Source organism: Callospermophilus lateralis, chromosome 6 (assembly GCF_048772815.1).
Source record: "Callospermophilus lateralis isolate mCalLat2 chromosome 6, mCalLat2.hap1, whole genome shotgun sequence".
In the NCBI taxonomy this organism is placed as follows: Eukaryota; Metazoa; Chordata; class Mammalia; order Rodentia; family Sciuridae; genus Callospermophilus; species Callospermophilus lateralis.
Window position 1 is genome coordinate 47,453,853 of NC_135310.1, and position 23,792 is coordinate 47,477,644.

Sequence of the window (23,792 nt, forward strand, 5' to 3'; positions counted from 1 at the left end):
CCAATTCTCTGCTCCCTCTGAGGACAGGAATCTTGAAAAGGAAGGAAGCAGACCCTGAAAATAGTGGGAGATACTTCATTCTGTAGCAGGAAAGCTCTTGAAGAAGCTATGGGTCTCTCCATTACATCCTTCTGCAAGAAGCCCTGGGGCAGTTCTGATCTGAAATTTCCCCAAAGGCCTATATGTCAAAGGATTGGTTCCCACCCTGTGGAATTATTGGGAGGTGGTGGAACCTTTAAAAGGTGAGGCCTACTTGGAGGAAATTAGGTCACTGGGGCATGCCAATGGAAGAAATATTGGGACCTTGGCCTCTTTCTCTCTCTCTTTGCTTCCTGGCTGCCTGGAGGTGAACAGGCCTTGTCTACTGTGTGCTTGCATTATGATGTATTTTTCTACCATGGGCCCAAAGCAATAGGACAAACTACCATGGATGAAAACCTCTGAAGCCATACCATAAGCCAAAATAAACCTTTCCTTCTTATAAGCGGTTTATCTTTGGTATTTTGTCAGAGTGTCAATGACTAACGCAACGTCCTTGCTTTGCTTTTCAGTTTTTCTTTGGATTTACCTACCCCAAATCCTTCCAGTAAGTTCTTTCATGCTTAAGTCAATCAGAGGTCATTTTTATTGCATACAGCCAAAAAGCCTGTAGTACTCAGCTTACAGTGTAGACCTATCATACCAATCATAACTAACTAGATAAAATACTCTATTTGCAGGAAGTTAGCTATGTAAGATTTTATTTAACATTATTATTTGCCTAGGTTTCAGAAAAAAAACATAAACAAATTACTTTTAAAATGGAAAACAACCTGTTACTATTGTTTTTTTCTACTACTTTACTCCCCACCTCAACTTATCTTAACCCTCATTCCCATTTTGTTTTTAAAAAAATGAAAACAAAAACTACTTACAAAAGAGAAGCTTATATATCTAAAGTCTAGTATATTTCTGCTTAAGAGATTAAATGTTGAAAATTGTTTTCTAAGCGGTAAACAAAGCTCATACTTAATCTATTTCATAATCGTAATCATCATCGTCCATGATGAGTTTGATGCTGGAGGAGTCTTCCGGTTTTGGTTTCTTTTTGACCTCTTTGCTTTTCTCGGTCAAGTGTAAGTGCTGCTCGCATTGCTTCATAATCTTCTTGGAAGACATCCAGCTTTCCCCTTGTTGTTCTGCTGGGGCTGCACACCGTCCTCCCTTCACATCTGTGCCCTTGGCCTTCAGTATCTCCCTGGCTCTTAGGAGAGTACAGGTGCAGTTCCACGGATTTCCATCCAGGTACAAGTGCCTGAGGCGAGGCAGACCCTCCAAGGCTTTGAGGTCTAAGGCAGAGATCTTGTTGTTCCTCAGGTTTAGAACCTGAAGCTGCTTGAGATCCTTGAGCTCCCTCTCAGCAATATCCTGGATGGCATTGCCTTTTAGGTCCAGCCTGGCTAAGGTCTTGGGGAGCCTGCAAAGTATGAAGACAGGATGGGAGAGGAGACCACAACCATCATTGCTCAACCATCAAGGCACCAGAAACTGAGCATCACCTGCCACTTCTGTACAATTCTTATCAAGTTAGGAAACAAGCTTTATGTTAGGAAGTTAAATATAAGCACCAACTTGCCTGATCCTATAGGTCTTTAACTCTTTTTCATAGGTCTTACTTTCTTTTTTTAAACCTAAATTTAATGTATTTATTAAAATAACAATTGAGGAACCATCATAACTGTATCTTTTCAGACACAATGAAAACAAAATTAAAACCCAAATCATCAAGAAAAATTGTATTCCTGGCTTCCTTGCATATACAATGTGACCAGAGAGACAGGGCTGGCCCTGTGACTGGCCCCATAGGAACAGCCCCTGGAAGACAATTCAGCATGATGGGAGGTTGTTCCCAAGAAGACCAAGACAGGGTGGAGCCCCATGCCTGGAAAGCTACTAGAGCTACCAGGCACCTCAGGTCATAGGTCTTATTTTTTAACCCCCTGATTTTTCTGGTTCCTAATCATAAAGCTCTTTAAGGTTTTGATTTATAAGATGAAAATGATTAAGATGGTAAATTTTATGTTAGGTGTATTTTAACACAACTTTTAAAAATCAGCTGAGTGGGGCATGGTGGCACACGCCTGTAATCCCACTGGCATGGGAGGCTGAGGCAGGAGGATCACGAGTTCAAAGCTAGCCTCAGTAACAGCAAGGCACTGAGCAACAAAACAGAGGTGGAGATGTGGCTCAGTGGGTGAGGGCCCCTGAGTTCAATTAAAAAAAAAAAAAATCAAATGAGTCATGTGTCACAAACACAGGAACCACTTGGAAGGACTCCCATTGCCAAATTTGGGATAATGGGAACATCAAAAGGGACTAGCATCTGCACATGATTATGACACACTAAATTAAGATGCATGAGGGAGTCTATAGCAGTACTTGAGAAAAAAGAGAGAAAGGGGGAAAAAAGGAAAAAAATTCTATAATATTAAGTAGAAAAATATATAGTCGAATGACCCCAAATATGTGAAAACAGATTATGTTCTTATGTCTAGACATGGTTCTGATTGAGCAATTATAGCAATTATAATTTAAAAAATAAATTAATTTTGGCACTTTAAGTTTCCAACCTTGATCAGCTGTTTATTTATAATAATCAGGAGGAAAATTTTTTCTAATACTTTGGATATCAGCTTGACAAATGTCATGCTAATGTCCATTGATAAAAAATCTTTTCAAAAATCAGAATGAACTAGAGACTCTTTCTGTTACATTATTTGCATATAGTTTAAACATATAGGTGGACCTTCATGTATATAGTATTCAGAAACTTATGGCAGACCCCGTTATATTATTGCTATGTGGAAGAGAGAAAGCAAACAAGTTTAACCATATTCTATGATAGTACTACCTTTGCTTATTATAGTATTAGTCTTTTATGAATATCATTCCTAAAAGTGTTCTCAGTCTAAATTATTGGCAGTTAGCCTAAATTTTGATCTTGGGTTTTCTTTTCTTTTTTAATTAAATCGGTCATTTTATATTTGTACTCATATCCCGAACTACACAGTACCTCAACACACAAAATCATTTATGCTTTTTTAGTACAGTCACACAACACTTAATGATAGGGGGATACATTGTATGAAATGTGGCATTAGATGATTTCATTTGTGCAAACATCACAACTACAATATTACTGGATGACATCATCTTATGGGACCATTATGGTATACACAGTGTATAGAATCATTGTTTTGTGACACATGACTCTATTTAAAGCCTTAATTATTTAAAATGTCATCTTCTTAGGTGGGATAAAATTTACCTAACAAGGTAGATTAATTTACCAGGGGAAAATATTTTATACTTAGTGGTTTGAGCATTAAATTCAGTATTAAAGTTAATCTTCAAGAAAATACAACTTTACTCATATACCAATTTATAAAAGGTGAGTTTCCAAAAAAATATATGGGAAAATCTCTTATTCATAGTTTTATTATGTTACTTCCCTAAGGAAAGATGAACTATTCATAGACTTTAGTTGCAACAGTGACTAAGAAGACTCTACTTCCATTGCAGAGGACAACAGGGCCTAATTGGGGAAAAATGGTTTAATAAACCGGAGTCAAAAAATACCTACTTATTAAGACTTGCATTCTAACTTGGGTCATTTTATTTACCAGTATGTGGCTTTAGGTAAGTTATTTATGTTCTTGAAGCTTCTGGTTTTCCACCCTAACAGATGAAAGTGCTCATTACACAGAAGTCACATACAAATGTTAGCTAATAAAAATTAACAAGCCATATTTTCTTTTAAATAAATACGATTATTCAGTTCTGGCTGTTTGCAGAAATTGTACATGTTTTTAGGTATCTCCCTTTCTTTCTTTCCTTCCGTCCTTCCTCCCTTTTCCCCTTTTTCATGTTTCTAGTGAAGTTACAGCCAAAATGACATCATAAGAAAAAATATTAATTATCCTGGTTTTATAAATGTTTGACAGTTACTTTTTGCTTCAATATAATTTGTCTATGTAAATATGATTCATATTAAAAGATTGATGTGATTTGAAGGTAAACGTGCCTCTAGAAATACCATCATATATTCTTTGGGTTTTGCCAGTAGATGGTGCTTATGTGTAAATAAGATTAAATGCTAACTGCCTTATGTTGTGGAAAGCTATTCTAAATTTGAATTAACTGAAGGGAGAATAAAAAAGACATGATGTTACTTCTACTTGTTCACTAAGATGCAGATTGGTGAAATGTGAAGCAGCAAAAAGTGAACCCAGTCGGGGATCCAACATGGCGGCCGGCGAGGAAGCTGCACTTTCAATATCTCCACATTAACGGGATCAGAAACACCAATTAAAACAGCTACATTCTACCTACTGAGGATCTTCTAGCAAAATTCCGTTGAAAGGAGACCTGCCGAGAATTAGTAAGTTTTTTAGACGTGACAGTTTGCCCCAGACAAGTGAAACTTGACTGGCAGCGCGGGCTCAGAGTCCAATCCCGCGGCCACCCGCCGCTTCTGCAAGCGGCAGGCGGCCCAGAGCAGCGCGGCAGAAGGGTCCCCGCCCAGCCAGCAGACAGCGCCCGCCATCCCGGCTACCCTGGCGGCCCTGCTTTCGCCCGGCGAACAGCCACCCCACCCGGCTGGTTCTTAGCCACGCCGCTGCAGCCACCCGGCTTTACAAGCACCCCCGGCGGCCCTGCTCGGCGAGAAGGGTCCCCGCCCTGCCGGCAGACAGCTCCCGCCATTCCGCTCTTGTTCTGCAAACAACTAGCCCGCCCGCTTGGTTCTTAGCCACGAGGCTGCAGCCGCCCGGCTTTACAAGCGCCCCCGGAGACCCTGCTCGGCGAGAAGGGTCCCCGCCCTGCCGGCAGACAGCTCCCGCCATTCCGCTCTTGCTCTGCAAGCAGCCACCCCGCCCGCTTGGTTCTTAGCCACGAGGCTGCAGCCGCCCGGCTTTACAAGCGCCCCCGGCGACCCTGCTCGGCGAGCAGGGTCCCCGCACTGCCGGCAGACAGTTCCCGCCATTCCGCTCTTGTTCTGCGAGCAGCCACCCCGCCCGCTTGGTTCTTAGCCACGAGGCTGCAGCCGCCCGGCTTTACAAGCGCCCCCGGCGACCCTGCTCGGCGAGAAGGGTCCCCGCCCTGCCGGCAGACAGCTCCCGCCATTCCGCTCTTGTTCTGCAAGCAGCCACCCCGCCCGCTTGGTTCTTAGCCACGAGGCTGCAGCCGCCCGGCTTTACAAGCGCCCCCGGCGACCCTGCTCGGCGAGAAGGGTCCCTGCCCGGCCAACAGACAGTTTCCGCCATCCCGGCTACCCTGCCGGTCCCGCTCTTGCCCTGCAAACAGCCACCCCGCCCGCCTGGGTCTTAGACACGCGGCGGCAGCCACCCGGCTTTACAAGCGCCCCCGGCGGCCCTGCTCTGCGAGAAGGGTCCCCGCCCTGCCGGCAGACAGCTCCCGCCATTCCGCTCTTGTTCTGCAAACAGCCAGCCCGCCCGCTTGGTTCTTAGCCACGAGGCTGCAGCCGCCCGGCTTTACAAGCGCCCCCGGCGACCCTCCTCGGCGAGAAGGGTCCCCGCCCTGCCGGCAGACAGCTCCCGCCATTCCGCTCTTGTTCTGCAAACAGCCACCCCGCCCGCTTGGTTCTTAGCCACGAGGCTGCAGCCGCCCGGCTTTACAAGCGCCCCCGGCGACCCTGCTTGGCGAGAAGGGTCCCTGCCCGGCCAACAGACAGTTTCCGCCATCCCGGCTACCCCGCCGGTCCCGCTCTTGCCCTGCAAACAGCCACCCCGCCCGCCTGGGTCTTAGACACGCGGCGGCAGCCGCCCGGCTTTACAAGCGCCCCCAGCGGCCCTGCTCGTCGAGAAGGGTCCCTGCCCGGCCGGCAGACAGCTCCCACCATCCCGGCACTCCTGGCGGCTCGGCGAAGGGTTACCCCACCCGGCTCTTAGCCACGCGGGCGCCATCTGCCTGGCGCTGAGGGAGCCCCCGGCGGCCCAGCGCAGCCAGAAGGGTCCCCGCCTGGCCCGACAGAAGGCACGTGCCCTTCCGGCTCTGCTAACGGCCCTGCACACCCAGGAAAGGGCTCCCCACCTTGAGAGGATGGGAAGGAAATCTAACCAAGCCTCTATGAATTAGCGAACTGGGATCTAAAACCAGAGATTATATCAGACCAGAGACAAGCCAGTTCCACCTCTCCCTTCGGTCACTCCTGCAAGGAGCCAGGGGCCCGCCATAGCAGAGAGGGGAAGTCACCAAAGATCGGCCAAAGAGATTCCTTCCCAGCGGACTCTAAATTAGCAGGAGCGGCGAGGGAGCCGGACGGAGCTGGCTGGAACCGCGGCAGCGGCACGGGAACCGGCGGGAGCTGAGGCGGCGCTGACGCAGGAGCCGGCGGGAGCTGCGCGGCGCGGGTCTCCCAGCTACAGCTCCCACCAGTGCTGACAACTGAGGTCTCTTGCACCAGATACGGGGGCGTGGCTACCAGAAGAAAGAAACGCGATCAGTATGAAAAGACAAGGAAAGAAAGGACCACAAGCAATGCAGGTCAACTCAACTTTAGAAGAGGTAATATCTGCAGCAGATGGAATGTCAGATAAAGAATTCAGGATATACATGCTTCAGATGATCTGGAGTCTCAAGGAAGACATTAGACAGCAAAATCAGACAATGAAAGACCACTTCGACCACTTCGACAATAAATTACACAAACAAATCCAAGAAGCAAAAGATCAATTATACAGGGAGATAGAGGTTATAAAAAACAAACAAACAGAAATCCTGGAAATGCAGGAAATAATAAACCAACTTAAAAACTCAATTGAGAATACTACCAGCAGAGTAGAACACTTAGAAGATAGAACATCAGACAATGAAGACAAAGTATTTCAACTGGAGAAGAACATAGACAGCTCAGCAAAGCTGTTAAGAAACCATGAGCAGAACATTCAAGAAATATGGGATAACATAAAGAGACCCAACTTAAGGGTCATGGGGATACAGGAAGGTATTGAGGTCCAAACCAAAGGAATGACCAATCTATTCAACGAAATAATACGAGAAAACTTCCCAGACTTGAAGAATGAGACAGAATCCCAAATCCTAGAAGCCTACAGGACGCCGAATGTGCAAAATCATAAGAGAGCCACACCTAGACACATTATAATGAAGATGCCCAACATACAGAATAAGGAGAGAATTTTAAAAGCTACAAGAGAAAGGAAGCAGATTACATTTAGGGGTAAACCAATCAGGATAACAGCTGATCTTTCAACACAGACTCTGAAAGCTAGAAGATCCTGGAATAACATATTTCAAACGTTGAAAGAAAAGGGGTTCCAACCAAGAATTGTGTATCCCGCGAAATTAAGCTTCAGGATAGAAGATGAAATTAAAACCTTCCATGATAAACAAAAGTTAAAAGAATTTGCAGCTAGAAAACCAGCTCTTCAAAACATCCTCGGCAAAATATTACAGGAAGAGGAAATGGAAAATATCAATGAAAACCAACAGCGGGAGGCAGTACAGTAAAGGTGGGGGGGAATAATCAAAGAGGAAAACAAACCATGTTTAGTAACATAAATAAACAAATATGGCTGGAAGAACAAACCATATCTCAATAATAACTCTAAATGTTAATGGCTTAAACTCACCAATTAAGAGACACAGGCTAGCAGAATGGATCACTAAACAAGACCCAACAATATGCTGCCTTCAGGAGACACATCTGATAGGAAAAGACATACATAGACTGAAGGTGAAAGGTTGGGAAAAATCATATCACTCATATGGACTTCGCAAACAAGCAGGAGTGTCCATACTCATTTCAAATAAAATAGATTTCAAGCCAAAGTTAATCAAAAGGGATGAAGAGGGACACTACATACTTCTCAAGTGAACCATACACCAACAAGACATAACAATCATAAATATATATGCCCCAAACAATGGAGCAGCTATGTTCATCAAACAAACTCTTCTCAAGTTCAAGAGTCTAATAGACCACCATACAATAATCATGGGAGACTTCAACACACCTCTCTCACCACTGGACAGATCTTCCAAACAAAAGTTGAATAAGGAAACTATAGAGCTCAATAACACAATTAAGAACCTAGACTTAATTGACATATATAGAATATACCACCCAACATCAAGCAGTTACACTTTTTTCTCAGCAGCACATGGATCCTTCTCAAAAATAGATCATATATTATGTCACAGGGCAACTATTAGACAATATAAAGGAGTAGAGATAATACCATGCATATTATCTGATCATAATGGAATGAAATTGAAAATCAACAATAAAAGAAGTAAGGAAAAATCATGCATCACTTGGAGAATGAACAATAGGTTACTGAATGATCAATGGGTTATAGAAGACATCAAGGAGGAAATTAAAAAATTCTTAGAGATAAATGAAAACACAGACACAACATATCGGAATCTATGGGACACATTGAAAGCAGTTCTAAGAGGAAAATTTATTGCTTGGAGTTCATTCCTTAAAAAAAGAAAAAACCAACAAATAAATGATCTAATACTTCAACTCAAAATCCTAGAAAAAGAAGAGCAAAACAACAGCAAAAGAAGTAGAAGACAAGAAATAATTAAAATCAGAGCTGAAATTAATGAAATCGAAACGAAAGAAACAATTGAAAAAATTGACAAAACTAAAAGTTGGTTCTTTGAAAAAATAAATAAAATCGACAGACCCTTAGCCACGCTAACAAAGAGAAGAAGAGAGAGAACTCAAATTACCAGCATACGGGATGAAAAAGGCAATATCACAACAGACACTTCAGAAATACAGAAGATTATCAGAAATTATTTTGAATCCTTATACTCCAATAAAATAGAAGATAGTGAAGGCATCGATAAATTTCTTAAGTCATATGATTTGCCCAGATTGAGCCAAGAGGATATTGACAACCTAAACAGACCAATATCAATTGAGGAAATAGAAGATACCATCAAAAGACTACCAACTAAGAAAAGCCCAGGACCGGATGGGTATACAGCAGAGTTTTTCAAAACCTTTAAAGAGGAATTAACACCAATACTTTTCAAGCTATTTAAGGAAATAGAAAAAGAGGGAGAACTTCCAAATTCATTCTATGAGGCCAACATCACCCTGATTCCTAAACCAGACAAAGACACTTCAAAGAAAGAAAACTACAGACCAATATCTCTAATGAACCTAGATGCAAAAATCCTCAATAAACTTCTGGCGAACCGGATACAAAAACATATCAAAAAAATTGTGCACCATGATCAGGTAGGATTTATCCCTGGGATGCAAGGTTGGTTCAATATACGGAAATCAATAAATGTTATTCACCACATCAACAGGCTTAAAAATAAGAACCATATGGTCATCTCGATAGATGCAGAAAAAGCATTCGACAAAGTACAGCATCCCTTTATGTTCAAAACTCTAGAAAAACTAGGGATAACAGGAACATACCTCAACATTGTAAAAGCAATCTATGCTAAGCCTCAGGCTAGCATCATTCTGAATGGAGAAAAACTGAAGGCGTTCCCTCTAAAATCTGGAACAAGACAGGGATGCCCTCTCTCACCACTTCTGTTCAACATAGTTCTCGAATCACTGGCCAGAGCAATTAGACAGACGAAAGAAATTAAAGGCATAAAAATAGGAAAAGAAGAACTCAAATTATCACTATTTGCAGATGACATGATTCTATACCTAGCAGACCCAAAAGGGTCTACAAAGAAACTATTAGAGCTAATAAATGAATTCAGCAAAGTGGCAGGCTATAAGATCAACACGCATAAATCAAAGGCATTCCTGTATATCAGCAACAAATCCTCTGAAATGGAAATGAGGACAACCACCCCATTCACAATATCCTCAAAGAAAATAAAATACTTGGGAATCAACCTAACAAAAGAGGTGAAAGACTTATACAATGAAAACTACAGAACCCTAAAGAGAGAAATAGAAGAAGATCTTAGAAGATGGAAAAATATACCCTGTTCATGGATAGGTAGAAGTAACATCATCAAAATGGCGATATTACCAAAAGTTCTCCATAGGTTTAATGCAATGCCAATCAAAATCCCAACGGCATTTCTTGTAGAAATAGAGAAAGCAATCATGAAATTCATATGGAAAAATAAAAGACCCAGAATAGCAAAAACAATTCTAAGCAGGAAATGTGAATCAGGCGGCATAGCTATACCAGACTTCAAACTATACTACAGAGCAATAGTAACAAAAACAGCATGGTACTGGTACCAAAACAGGCAGGTGGACCAATGGTACAGAATAGAGGACACAGAAACCAATCCACAAAACTACAACTATCTTATATTTGATAAAGGGGCTAAAAGCATGAAATGGAAGAAGGATAGCATCTTCAACAAATGGTGTTGGGAAAACTGGAAATCCATATGCAACAAAATGAAACTGAATCCCTTTCTCTCGCCATGCACAAAAGTTAACTCAAAGTGGATCAAGGAACTTGATATCAAATCAGAGACATGGCGTCTGATAGAAGAAAAAGTTGGCTATGATCTACATACTGTGGGGTCGGGCTCCAAATTCCTCAATAGGACACCCATAGCACAACAGTTAATAACTAGAATCAACAAATGGGACTTACTAAAACTAAAAAGTTTTTTCTCAGCAAAAGAAACAATAAGAGAGGTGAATAGGGAGCCTACGTCCTGGGAACAAATCTTTACTCCTCACACTTCAGACAGAGCCCTAATATCCAGAATATACAAAGAACTAAAAAAATTAGACAATGAGATAACGAATAACCCAATCAACAAATGGGCCAAGGACCTGAACAGAAATTTCTCAGAGGAGGACATACAATCAATCAACAAGTATATGAAAAAATGCTCACCATCTCTAGCAGTCAGAGAAATGCAAATCAAAACCACCCTAAGATACCATCTCACTCCAGTAAGATTGGCAGCCATTAGGAAGTCAAACAGCAACAAGTGCTGGCGAGGATGTGGAGAAAAGGGTACTCTCGTACATTGCTGGTGGGACTGCAAATTGGTGAGGCCAATTTGGAAAGCAGTATGGAGATTTCTTGGAAAGCTCGGAATGGAACCACCATTTGATCCAGCTATTCCACTACTCGGTCTATTCCCTAAAGACCTAAAAAGAGCACACTATAGGGACACTGCTACATCCATGTTCATAGCAGCACAATTCACAATAGCAAGACTGTGGAACCAACCTAGATGCCCTTCAATAGACGAATGGATAAAAAAAATGTGGCATTTATACACAATGGAGTATTACTCTGCATTAAGAAATGACAAAATCATAGAATTTGGAGGGAAATGGATGGCATTAGAGCAGATTATGCTAAGTGAAGCTAGCCAATCCCTTAAAAACAAATGCCAAATGTCTTCTTTGATATAAGAAGAGTTACTAAGAACAGAGTAGGGAAGAAGAGCATGAGAAGAAGATTAACATTAAACAGGGATGAGAGGTGGGAGGGAAAGGGAGAGAGAAGGGAAATTGCATGTAAATGGAAGGAGACCCTCAGGGGTATACAAAATTACATACAAGAGGAAGTGAGGGGAAAGGAGGGAAAATATAAGGGGGAGAAATGAATTACAGTAGAGGGGGTAGAGAGAGAAGAGGGGAGGGGAGGGGGGAGGGGGGATAGCGGAGGATGGGAAAGGCAGCAGAATACAACAGACTCCAGAATGGCAATATGTAAATCAATGTGCAACTGATGTGATTCTGCAATCTGTATATGGGGTAAAAATGGGAGTTCATATCCCACTTGAATCAAAGTGTGAATTGTGATATATCAAAAACTATGTAATGTTTTGAACAACCTACAATAAAAATTAATTAAAAAAAAAAAAAAAAAAAAAAAAAAAAAAAAAGTGAACCCAATATAATTCACCTATTATTGAGGTGAATATATTGGGTGTTCTTAGTATAGTATTGTTGACAGTAGAGTAAATCACAAAGGTGGAATCATGAGGTGGCTAAAACTCCTGGGTCTGGAGTTAAATGACTGTGTTTAAATCCATTTATTAAGGATGTGCATGGAGAGCAAGCTGTGCCTTGCTCTTAGTTACTCCATTTTACAAAGCAGTACTTTGCTATTAGTTATTCCATCTTGAATACAAATGCTGATGCAAAATCCAATAATCCCTATTTGTACAAGTAAACAGCCACCATCAGAATAGCACAATCATAAGACAAAAACTAATAAATAAGTGAATTGTGCTCATAAAAAAAAAAAAAAGACAACCTGTGAACCTGTCAAATTAAATCAGAGGCATATGGAAACATGAGTATATCAAACCCAGGTCAAGGAAACCAGACACAAATAATGCAAAACCCTCATCTAAAACACATGAAAGGGTCTGGGATTGTAGCTCAGTAGTAGAGTGCTTGCCTTGCACTGGTGAGGCCCTGGGTTCAATCCTCAGCACCACATAAAGATACATAAATAAAAATAAAGATATTGTACCACCTACAACTAAAAAACAATTAAAAAAATAAAACATGAAAGGAGAGTCAACTAAGATGGTGATACGGTGGGACAGACTGACCGGTCATCAGACCATCTGGTGAACACTTTATGACCCTGGCAGACAACACTAACTACTGAGACTTCAGCTTGGTTCATCTTCCTCTTGCATAGCCTCTTTCCAAATTGCCTGCCATCCAGACACTGGCCTAGAATAAGTTCTATGTGTCCTGTCAGCTCTGCATCCTGAAAGAATTCTTTGGTTCCTAATTTTATCTGACTACCTGCAATGACTCTTTGCATTTGAATTTGCTGTCTTTGCTTTCAGTGTGGCTTTTAAAATCCTGTAGCTGTCTTAACCCTTTCTTAGCCCTTCCATAAGCTATTTATCATTATGTAAAGTATTGTAATCTGTGACTTGAGTGTTAGAGATGATAAAATTAAGATTGGAATAAAGAACCTATGATTGCCAGCTCTTGGACTAAGTGACCCATGAGTATGCAGTGAATTACAACCAGTGGAAGTGATGTAGCTTGTGAATTTATTGTTATTCAATAAATTCTGATATTGTGGAAAGACAAAAATGTATTCTGTGTTAATGGCATGGCTCTTTTATGAAAATGAATTTCAACAGGTTTCTTATTACCTCTAAGTCTTAGTGTCCTAATCTGTAAAATAATAGGTCAAACAATGAACTTACTTTTATAGGATTGTTGTATAGAATACAAAGAATAGCAAATGTATTTATAGCAACTTCATTGCTGATTTTAGCAAGCATGTAATAAATGCTAGATATCATTTAGTATTATTGAGGTGAATATAAACACAAAATTTATTTATGTTTTTGAGTATGTGTGCACCCCAAATCATGTACTGTTACCTTCTAGATGAATTGTAGAATGGAGGATGATAGGAAAAAGAAGAAGCTCGTGAAAATCCTATTGTAATAGGAGCAGGTTACTATGTATAGACAACTGAATTTTGTAGTACAGATTTTACGTATGAATAAGAAGCATGAAAATAAATAGAAAAGGTATGCTTTTAAAGGTCATAAATAAAAATGTTTAAACCCAAATAAAGGGAATGAATATTGTTATGTTTTTGTTCTTTATCAGAGGAAAACCACAGAGAACCTTTTCTGGATAATTCTCACTTTCTAGTATAAAGAAAAGTCATGGAGTGGGGGTGATAATGCTGGGGGGGTGCTTAAAAATTACAGGAATTCTGTTATCCTATGTGGCCAAGTTCCTTGATGGAACATACAGTTGTGTCGCTTAAATTAAACTTCATGAAAATCCCACTCCCATCTCACAAGCTCCATTGTTGTTGCTGAGTGGTTCTCAATCCCAGCTGCAAATTAAATTTATTTGAGGAGCTTTTCAAAAGTACCAATGCCTGGGTCCCAACCCTGGAGCAGCTGACTTAACTGGTTTGAACTAAGGCCTGGGTATGAGTATACTTAGATAATTATATTGTGAAGTCAGATTTGAGAACTATGGCTAGTTGAGGTTTGCAATTTTATTATATACTCCACTGAATAAAAACATTGTGTTTTCTCCAGTCCCTTATAAACACACAAGTACTCTCATAGGAGTATATAATTAAGATATTTTTACTCATTAAACTTAGCAGGATTAGTTAACTAAATGCTTTCTAAAAGTCACTGAGTAGAAAAGTCCATTGACTATACCATTTTGCCCATGGCTGTCACAGCCTGCTGTCATATCCTTATGTGACATAGTCACCTCTTATCCTGATTTATGGGTTTTTATTTTTATATACATTTTTTTCTTAAAGTAGGACCATTCAGTAATATAAAATAAGGCTACTAAATAAATTATTTAAATAGCAAGTATTAGGCTTGTTCTTGCTTTAGAGGCTAGTGTTGGCTGTTCTTCTATTTAAGACACTTTTCTCCAAAAATACTTCATGGCTAAATCCCTCACCTCTTCCAAGTCTTTGCTGAAATCTTACCTTTTCATAAGGATTATTGTGCTTACCCTAATTAAAATGGCAACCAGCCACTCCACCTTCTACTCTGCAGACCTGGTATATTTGTGTCTTTTTTGTTGTCATAACTATAATATCAACATGGTCTAAATGTCATATACTTTACTTATATATTACATTTATTGTCAGTCTTCCCCTGTTAGAATTTAAGCTGTACAGAACTGCAAATTTTATCTCTTTTATTACATTTGTGTTCCAAGTACCTGGTACTTGACATGTGGTAAGTTTTCAAAACAGGAGAAGAGAAGGATGAGGAAGGGGAGAGGGAAAGGGAATGAGGAGAAAGGAAAGAATAGAGAAAAAAAGAGCTAAAGAGATAGCCAAAAACAGAAAGTAAGACCATCACAGATGGACTCACTCACTCATACAGACACGTGAAGAAATAGGCAGAGCCAGCTTAAGCCCTTTAAAGGTCAGAGCACTGAGAATATGACTCTCCTCAATAAATAATTCAAAACAAATACAGAATTACACTGTAAAGTTTTGATTTTCCTCCATAACTACTACGTAAATGATTTTAAAAATATACATTTTAATGTCTATGCCCCCTCAATTTTTCCTGGTATCCTTGCTAGTGGCCACTCATGCATGCTCTGCCTGCCTGTTGGTTATCTATACCACATACTTAGAAGTCTTGATGATTTTTACAATATCATCATATTCTGTTTGTATAGATATCAACAGTTGGAATCTTGTCCTACATACGAGATAAATTAAGTTAGTATTGGATTCAGTTTGAAGGCTGGAGATTCTAAACCTCTGCTTAAAATTTCTATCCCTAAGCCTTTGTTATGTTTGCTGACCCATGTTGTTGTTTGTGCAATATGCTGCTATGTCCCAATCTTTGGAAAATGCTCATAGTAGTTACAATAAATGACAGCACTCACTTACCTTAAAGGTATAGACAACAGCAGGTTCTGCTCCAGGGCCAGGTTGGACAGCTGAGAACACTTCTGAAGGGCCCCAGCTTCAAATAAGCTGACAACGTTATTGTCCAGAAACAGATGTTTCAAGTCTGGAAGGTCCTGAAAGTCTTGTGCTGTAACTTTCTGGATCAGATTGTTGCTACAGTCAAGCTTCTGTAGCCTTACTGGTAGTCGGAAGGGCAGTGTTTGAAGTTGGTTTTGGGATACCTCAAGAGTAGTTAAGTTGGCAAGGATCTGTGCCCCATCAATGGAAGAGAGGAGGTTCTCTGACAGGTAAAGATGGGAAAGGTTCTCCAAGTGTTTCATATCTTGAAACCTAACCACTTTGAGCTGGTTTCTCTCCATCTTTAAAGATAGCAAGGATTTGGGTAAATTAATAGGAATTTTAGTTAGGAAATTACCACTGAAACTGAGAAACTGCAAAGACTGCAGAGAAGTAAAGAAGCCACCTGATATAAGATGTAGCTTATTATTCTCCATGCTCATGTGTTTCAGATGGGGAAGAATGAAGGGTCCAGTTACAGACTCTATATTGTTATCATCCACCATCAAACTTTGCAAACTGACAAGGGAGGAGAGCATGCTGGGAGACAGGGAGGAGATCAGGTTGTTTTTAATTTCAAGGACTTTCAATTTCTTCAGTCCTTCAAAATCTGATCCATGCAGGACATATATTGAGTTATCATTTAGTTTTAACACTTCGAGACTGGCTGGGAGAGCACTGGGGACTCGTCTTAACTTATTTTTCCAGAGTTCTAAGGTCTTCAAGGTATTCAGAATTTTGAAGGTGTCATTTTCTACAGACTCTGTTCCACTGGCCAGAAGAATAAAATCTTCCAGAGCCAACATTCTGGTGAAGTTAGATTGCTACAAAAGATATGGGGCAAGGAAGGGGAGAAAACAAGATTGTAGTGAAAAAATTCCTTATAAATTATTGTTATGATGCTAATGATACTCCAGATTTCCTTTCAGGTTCTATTTAAAATGACCTCTTGGAAAAGGGCTGATAATTAGATCCTGACTACTTTTATTTATGATTTCTAACATCCATTTAAGATATTAAAAATATTCTAAGCACTTTCACACACTTTAGACATATAATATTGGCCAATTCTTACTGTGTATTCTCTGACCCCACAAATTTGCTTCTAGGCAGAAGTATTTACAAATTGCACAATGATCTATTGTGCACCAGAGTGTTCTTTTGTTGCATTATCTTATCATAGCCAGAAATCGAACAATCTATAAATCTTTCACCAAACTATTAACCCTTTGTAATTCTTTGTAAGACTACAAGAATATTTGAGTTGCTTGGACTTTTGAAATGATGACATTTAAAAAATGTTTTCCCTTTAAAAAAATTAAAACTTTCAAATGTTCTAGATTCCACTATCAGTAAGATATACTTACCTGAGAAACATTTTCAGTTATATTATAATTTGGAAAATGAGCTTACCTGTTTCCTATCCACGGTTTGCACTTTGCCAATTAAAAACTCCACAAAGAAATGAATTTATAAATGAATCTTCCGCCATCTCTAGAGAGCTTCATTCATCCAAATATTCCAGAACTAATGCTATTCTTCTCCAAGAATTTACATAATTACTAATTCTGATATATTCCCTCATGTTTTGCAAGTTCTTCCATCTGTCCACGTCTGCCATCCACCTTTTTACTTCAATGATACAATCATTTGTATTTGGTTGTAAGAGTATGGTTGTATTTAAACAGAAAGAATTGCTAAAAGTTTTCTTCAGGTTGCTAAATATTTACAAAATTTTCAATATTCTGTTGAATTTGATTTAGTTGAAAATTTCAGTGTACAATTATATGAATTTTACTATCGATAGTCTCTAAATATTTGATATAACTATGCAGTTGAGTCCTTTTATAATACCAATGTATGACCTTCAAAGTGAGTTCATTTTGTATCACATTTATTATAGGTGGAAAGATATATGATGTGTATTATGGTACATAAGATTGTGGAAAGATATATGATGTGTATTATGGTACATAAGCATCGTCTAGTATATTATTCTTTTAGAAAAATCCCATAAATGGATGGGATTAACATTTCCATTAATGGAAGTTTTTACTCTTAATTTTTTGGCAGCTGCCTTGCATTATATATTGCTGCCAATATTTGACATTTTCTTAAGAATTAATCAATTAAGAATTGTATTAATTTGTCTATTCCCCAAATGCTTGCAATTTTATTCTTGCATTTGTTGAATATGTACAATGCCAAGTGCTTCTGTTATTGTTTGCAGGCCAGGCCAACTCTCTACCACTGAGCTATATTCCCAGCCCCCAAGTGCTTTTTTATATGTTATCATCAATCTTCTGATAATGTTGCAAGTTTGCTCTCGTCAACACTAGCTTCCTGATAAGGGTATTAGGAAATGAAAGAGTGAAGAACTGAATAAGATTTATATGACTCTAAAGTTTTTTCTTTCTTGGTGTCACCATTTCATTTTCTATTGCATTTGACCTAAAATTAATGTTTTTAAAAAAAGACTCAAGATCTGAACACAAATCACAAAGTTTTCAAAAAACAAATATTTTATCAACTAATAAGTCTATGTCTACCATTTCAGTGGTAGATTTCAGGCCACAAAAAGTTAAATGATCTGCTTAAAATTCAAGAGATCTTTAATCTGGGTTCCATTCTGAAATGTTCCATTCTGTCACGTGAATTCAGAAGTAGCTGTAGTCATGGATCTTTACTTCTTGGACTGCTGAACTCCCAAAAGAAGAACCTGGTGTTACTAATACTTCCACTTGTATCCAAATGACAGCAAACTCTGAAAGATTGTTGACTATGTGGTAAGTCTGAGAGATGACAGGAATCTGGACAGGCAATTTATTTTGGAACTAGACAAAGTGTGACGTCAAAATTTCTGTTTGTTTGCCTTTCTATTTATGATGTATAGAAACTAAGGGGAATCAAAACTAGACTTCATATTTTTAACCTGAATCTAGTAGCTAGCTTTTTTCCTTTAAGTAAAGAAAACATGTTCATTTTCTTTTTTGTCAGACTCAATAAAGATTAGTTTTAATTATTATTATTAAAATGGCTACCATTTTCTAAGCATTTAGAGATGTGAAAAGAGAAGCTTTTCCCCTGAGCTAACCTTGGAGCTGCTGACAGCTTATTCAATGTTGCTTTAAAAAACAAGGCAAGTAATGTGAAGTAGAGCACAAGGTTGCTCCTGCTGGCTTTCCCACAAAAGGCTTTGTTTCTAGTTTCAATTCAGTGCAGGCTCTACTCTAAGCAGTAGAGGGCCACACACCCTTCTTGGTATCCTTATAGGTCCAATGTGCCACATACCCACAGAGACCTGGCCTCAGACCTGTGTAAACCAAGCCAGTGAAGAGTTTGTAAAATAAAGTTGGAATTGAACGTTTGTTCTGTTAAAACCATCTTAAAATCCTGGAAAAATATGGGAAGAAAATAAAAATAATCCATAATCTCACTTCTTGTTATAAACTGTTTATGTGTGTCTTACCAAGGAGAAATTAGATGCAGTTTCTCCTCTTTCATAAAAGATGTAAATAGAATCATTTTAATTGTCTGACAATACTGTCTGCAAGTGCAAACTACATTTGCATTTGTCCTCTGCCTTTGAAGAGAAAATGTCCTTTGGCTTGTGTGAATGGTAATAATGAGGTAAATTTAGTTATGTTTTGCATTTGTGGACACAAAGAACTGAGCTAAGCCTGCATGCCTCAAAATAGGAGTGGCTTGGGTAGACTGAAATATGAATATTCATAGCAACATCACTCATAATAGCAAAAAAGAAGAAACAATTCAAGTGTCCAGTAGCTGATGAATGAATAAATGACATTTAGTATATACATATAATGGAATCCAGTAAGCCTTAAAGTGGAAGGAAAGGCTTATAAGTGCTACAATATGGAGGAACCCTGAGGACATGCTAAGTAAAAGAAGTGAGTCACAAAAGATCACAAACTTAGAGGAAAAGACTGAATTCAGTTTGGGAATGTGGTTTTGAGATCCTTCTCATATATCTAAGAAGTCCAGTGGGCATCTGGATAAATCTGAAACATGGGAAGTCTGCATTAGAAATTCAATTATGGGAGCCATTGTCACTTAGATACAATGAGGTCACCTAAGCAGAGTTGATGTAAGAAGAAAAAGAATGGCTGAGGATGGAGATTCCTTGAAGATACTCCAAAAAGGGAGGAGAATTAGAGGAAAGGAAACCTACAAAATAATAGAAAAGACATATAAGAAAGGAATAATGAGGACATAAAAGTTTGGTATCACAGAAGGCAAAAAGGTAAGAATTTCTGGAAAATAGAAGTGAGCAATCATGCTTTAGAATAGTTTAACTGTGTGGAATAGATAGAAACCAGACATGAGTGAATTTATAAATAATAAGTAAATAAGAGTGAAAATAAGAATAAATAAGACTGAGGCCTTGCTGGATAGGTGTTGAGATAACTAATTGTGAAATGCAGAGAGGAAAATAGTAGGGAAAGAAGCGAGAAAAGAAATACACTGATTATCTGGGAGAGCATGGGCAAGTGTAAGGGTAAGAAGTCTTTACAAGGTACAAAGATAATTGACAGCTGAAAGACAAGGAGATAATTACCAAATTGAAGATCTTCTCGGTAGAGAAGTATGATACATGATTATGATATGACTAAGTGATAAAATCAGGATGGCTGAAATAAAGTTGAAATAAAGGTAGATACTTGTTTTTATGAGTTCAAGAAAGTGTGAGACTGGGACATTGGACCAGTCACGCATATGGACATTAAAGTTGCCCAAGAAGGGCTGGGATTGTAGCTCAGGGGTAGAGGGCTTCCTTCACATGAGTGAGGCCCTGAGTTCGATCCTCAGAACCACAATAAATAAATAAATAAAAATAAAGGGGGGAAAATAAAAAGACTGTATCTAACTTGAAAAAAAAAAAAAAAGGTGCCCAAGAAGATGCAGGCCTTAGGATGGGGGAGTGGGGGAGGCGGGGGACTACCAGCCAGCAGGAAAGGGACCAGAGGCACAGTATAAAACAAAAGAACAAGAAAGACTATTATGGCCCAATGGCATGCACTTCAAAGAAGTGGGAATTTTGCAGATAACTGTGTAAATAAAATCTCTCCTTTCCTGAGGGCAGAAACTATTAATTTTTAATATTTTATATTCAGCCTCAAACACAGCATTCATAGTCCCAAACATAGTTGATTTATAGGAATGTCATAAAAGCATTTTAAAATGTGATATACATTTATTAATATAAATATAATTATATCTAATTTTTATTAATCTTGAAGATTCAAATTTTAAGGCACTTTTTCCCTGTAAATAAAGGCACTTAATTCTGTAAGTTCAAACCAAATAAACAGGATATACATTGTATTCCCCAAAGACAAGAAAAATATGGTCATTTAAAACCCGAGCATTTTCAAAAGAGAAGTTTCATTGCTCAGGGCTTTTTACTTCCTTAACAAAATAATTCTGTCTTTCATTAGTCTTTGTGATGTGAACTGTCCTTCCAAGAGACAAATAGGGTAAAGTCAGAGTAGCAATGCCACGGTTTAAGGAATGACAATCTGAGTTTGAGGAGAGATATTATTTCATCTTATGGGCTACAAAGTGGCAGAGTAGAATCATTATTAGGCTTAGTTGACACGCCAACTCACTGACAGCTCAAGTTGAAATGTGTTACCACTTAACCAGGTGTCTTGCTTAAATGCTTAGACCTTAAAGGGTCAGACTCATTCTGGCTTTAGGTACTACTATACTGGAAACTAGGCAACAATGCCTACTGAGCCTGGACATAAATACCACGGCACTTATATTAAATTCTGATACCTACATGAAAATTTTTTAACCAAATGCAGGATGGGATTGTCTCTGATGGGAAGATATATCCACCTGCTACCTCTCTGTACCTGGTTAATTAAGAGGTATTTTCTTAGGATGGTTCTGTGAGGGAGAAGCAGCAAAGAGGAAAGGGAAACTCAAGAGAGTCACAGAATTTTCTATCTAGGAGAGGCCTGAAATCACTTACTTAATTCAGCCTTTTCACTTTATAAAGGTAAGAAGTGAGGCCCAAAGATTTTCTAATTACTGTGAAAACTAGGATGAGAACCCTAGTCTGTTGATGCCTTTCAAAAAAGCAAAGATCAAACATAAAAGTTCCTTCATGTTGTAAAAGTTAGAAAAATCTATAGCACTCTTTACAGTGTCCTCTGGATAGGTGAGCATAAAAATAAAAGTCATAATTAAAAGAACATAGAATGAGATATGCAGATAACTTGACACAACAAAAATATATTTCCTCTGTATTAGTTTCCACAGAGACACTGATACTTGACTGGTATGTGCATTTATGTGAATTATTCTGATATATTGAGTTCATCCTGATAGCCTTATGATGCTCTGCCATCTGCCATGCATAGCATAAAATAAAATATTTTACCTTGGAAGGACTTATTATTAACCCAAGGGATATAAAGTGACAATATGCTCTTCTTGTTAAGAAATAGGCCCTTCTTTTCTTTTATTTTGCAACAACATAGTTTAATTTTTTTCAAAAATTGAAATAAAATATTACTAATTGCAGATTCTGTTTTTTTTTCCCCATGTTTTTTTTTTTTCCTAAAAAGAAATACCCAGAGGCATATGCCATCTCAGCAGTATACAACAGACAAGAAGCTAGTACAACTGCCCTAACTTGGTAACTAGGGCTTCTAAATTATGATATTTAAATCAAATTTAACAATTCCACACTCACCCAACACACTGTCTCACAAAATAAAACTTCAGCAACTTGAGTGTAGAATGACATAGTTACCTGGAGGTGCTGGATTTTGCTATGGCTGATGTACAGTCTCTTGGTGGTGGGAGGAATACCTGATGGCACCTCCATCACTCTGTAGCATTGCACCGACTGCTCAGAATCACAGCTACATCTTCCTGGACAGTTAGGACTGAAACCGTCACTAAGAGAGAACAAAACAAGAAGAGCAGAAAGCAGATGCATCTTCCAAGTCAGGGGCTCTCAGGTAGCAGGTGGGAGTTTAAGTGAAGTCTCACTCTTTATACCCCGAAATCTGATCATAGAATCTTATGAATGTGTACTCTGTCAATGTAAGAAGACAGGAAAGAAAAAAATTCTCAAATTGTCCGGGTTAAAATGTTAGCAACCATTACAAAGAGGAAGGGGCTTAAACATTGATAAGCTGCCTTAATATTTGTAGGTGAGCAAAACCCTGTGTTATTTATGGCTTGGAAGGCTAATCTGCAAACACCTCTATTATCTGTAGTTTCCTTGTTTTGTTAAACGTGACACTAGGGGATTAGTGGAAGAAGACAAAGAGCTGTTTTATAGTGGGCCATAAAACCTTTGAATTTTCTCTGACCCTATATTAAAACCATTTTTGTAGGAGTGAAACTGGCAGGTGTTTTCTTCTCACATTAACTAGGAAGGGAAAATAGGCAGGTTTTACATTTGTTATTGTTGTTTCAGTAACATTTTATTGCTAGACGAATCAGTGGGGTACAATGGAGAACTATGTAGGGTCACAGATAATTTATTTCATTCATCTATCATTTAAGCCAACCAAACATGATATTTTAGAAATACCTTTGTCATTCAAAAATATTGTTGACCATGTTAAGAACAAAACATCAAAATAGTTCTACTAGCTTTATTTGTAACAATGATAGAATGGGTCTCTAGTCTCTTCAAAGTAATTTGTCAGTCCTGAAACCTCAGCTTACTGCAGAGGGGAAAGTTCACTTGGTTGGGCACTTCTTTGTTGTGGCTTTTTGTCTTGCTCCCAGTATACCTGCTGAGACTTTTGGAAAGCATTTTAATAGTTGCTTTTAAAAAATTGTTTAAAAAAAAAAGCATTTTAAGCAAAAGATTATGTAGAGAACCCCTTAAACAAAAGAACTAAATATCTTCCTGTTAATGAGCCTCAGCTGGTTGCTCCAAAGAAACAAAGTGCTTTTTAGCATTGAAAAACTTCTTTAGTCTTCTATTCAACCACTGCTACAATTGTCATTTAAAGCCAAAGTTTCTTTGATGTGATAATCCATTTCATTTCTAAAGTAAAATTTTATGTGTTTTTCCCCCAAAACTTGTCTACTTCCTCTTTCTGACGCTTTTCCTTTAACTATCAGAGAAATGGAGTGGTAATGATGTTTTTTTTCTGTCAATAGTCTGACTTTCTACAGTCTTGTTTTAAATTACTCTTTATTTCATAATTCTTTTAATTTTTAGAATTTTCAAGTATCAAATAATGCTTAATAAAAGAAAATTTGGAAAAAAATGGCAAGGAAGAAAAAATAATACCTTTAGTCTTGTCCAAAGGCAAACATTCTATTTATATTTCT

At 38.7% G+C, this 23,792-nt stretch overlaps 1 protein-coding gene across 1 annotated transcript; it reads right to left on the reverse strand.

Annotated features, from left to right (window-relative positions):
- Window positions 1-1,008: 1,008 nt before the first annotated feature.
- On the reverse strand, window positions 1,009-22,434 carry LOC143401023 (nephrocan-like). The gene is made up of 3 exons (XM_076857994.1): window positions 22,246-22,434; window positions 15,381-16,282; window positions 1,009-1,456 (listed from the first exon to the last, which is right to left on the reverse strand). Exons 1-3 carry the CDS (start codon window positions 22,432-22,434, stop codon window positions 1,009-1,011), a joined length of 1,539 nt encoding a protein of 512 aa, XP_076714109.1.
- Between the last annotated feature and the right edge of the window lie 1,358 nt (window positions 22,435-23,792).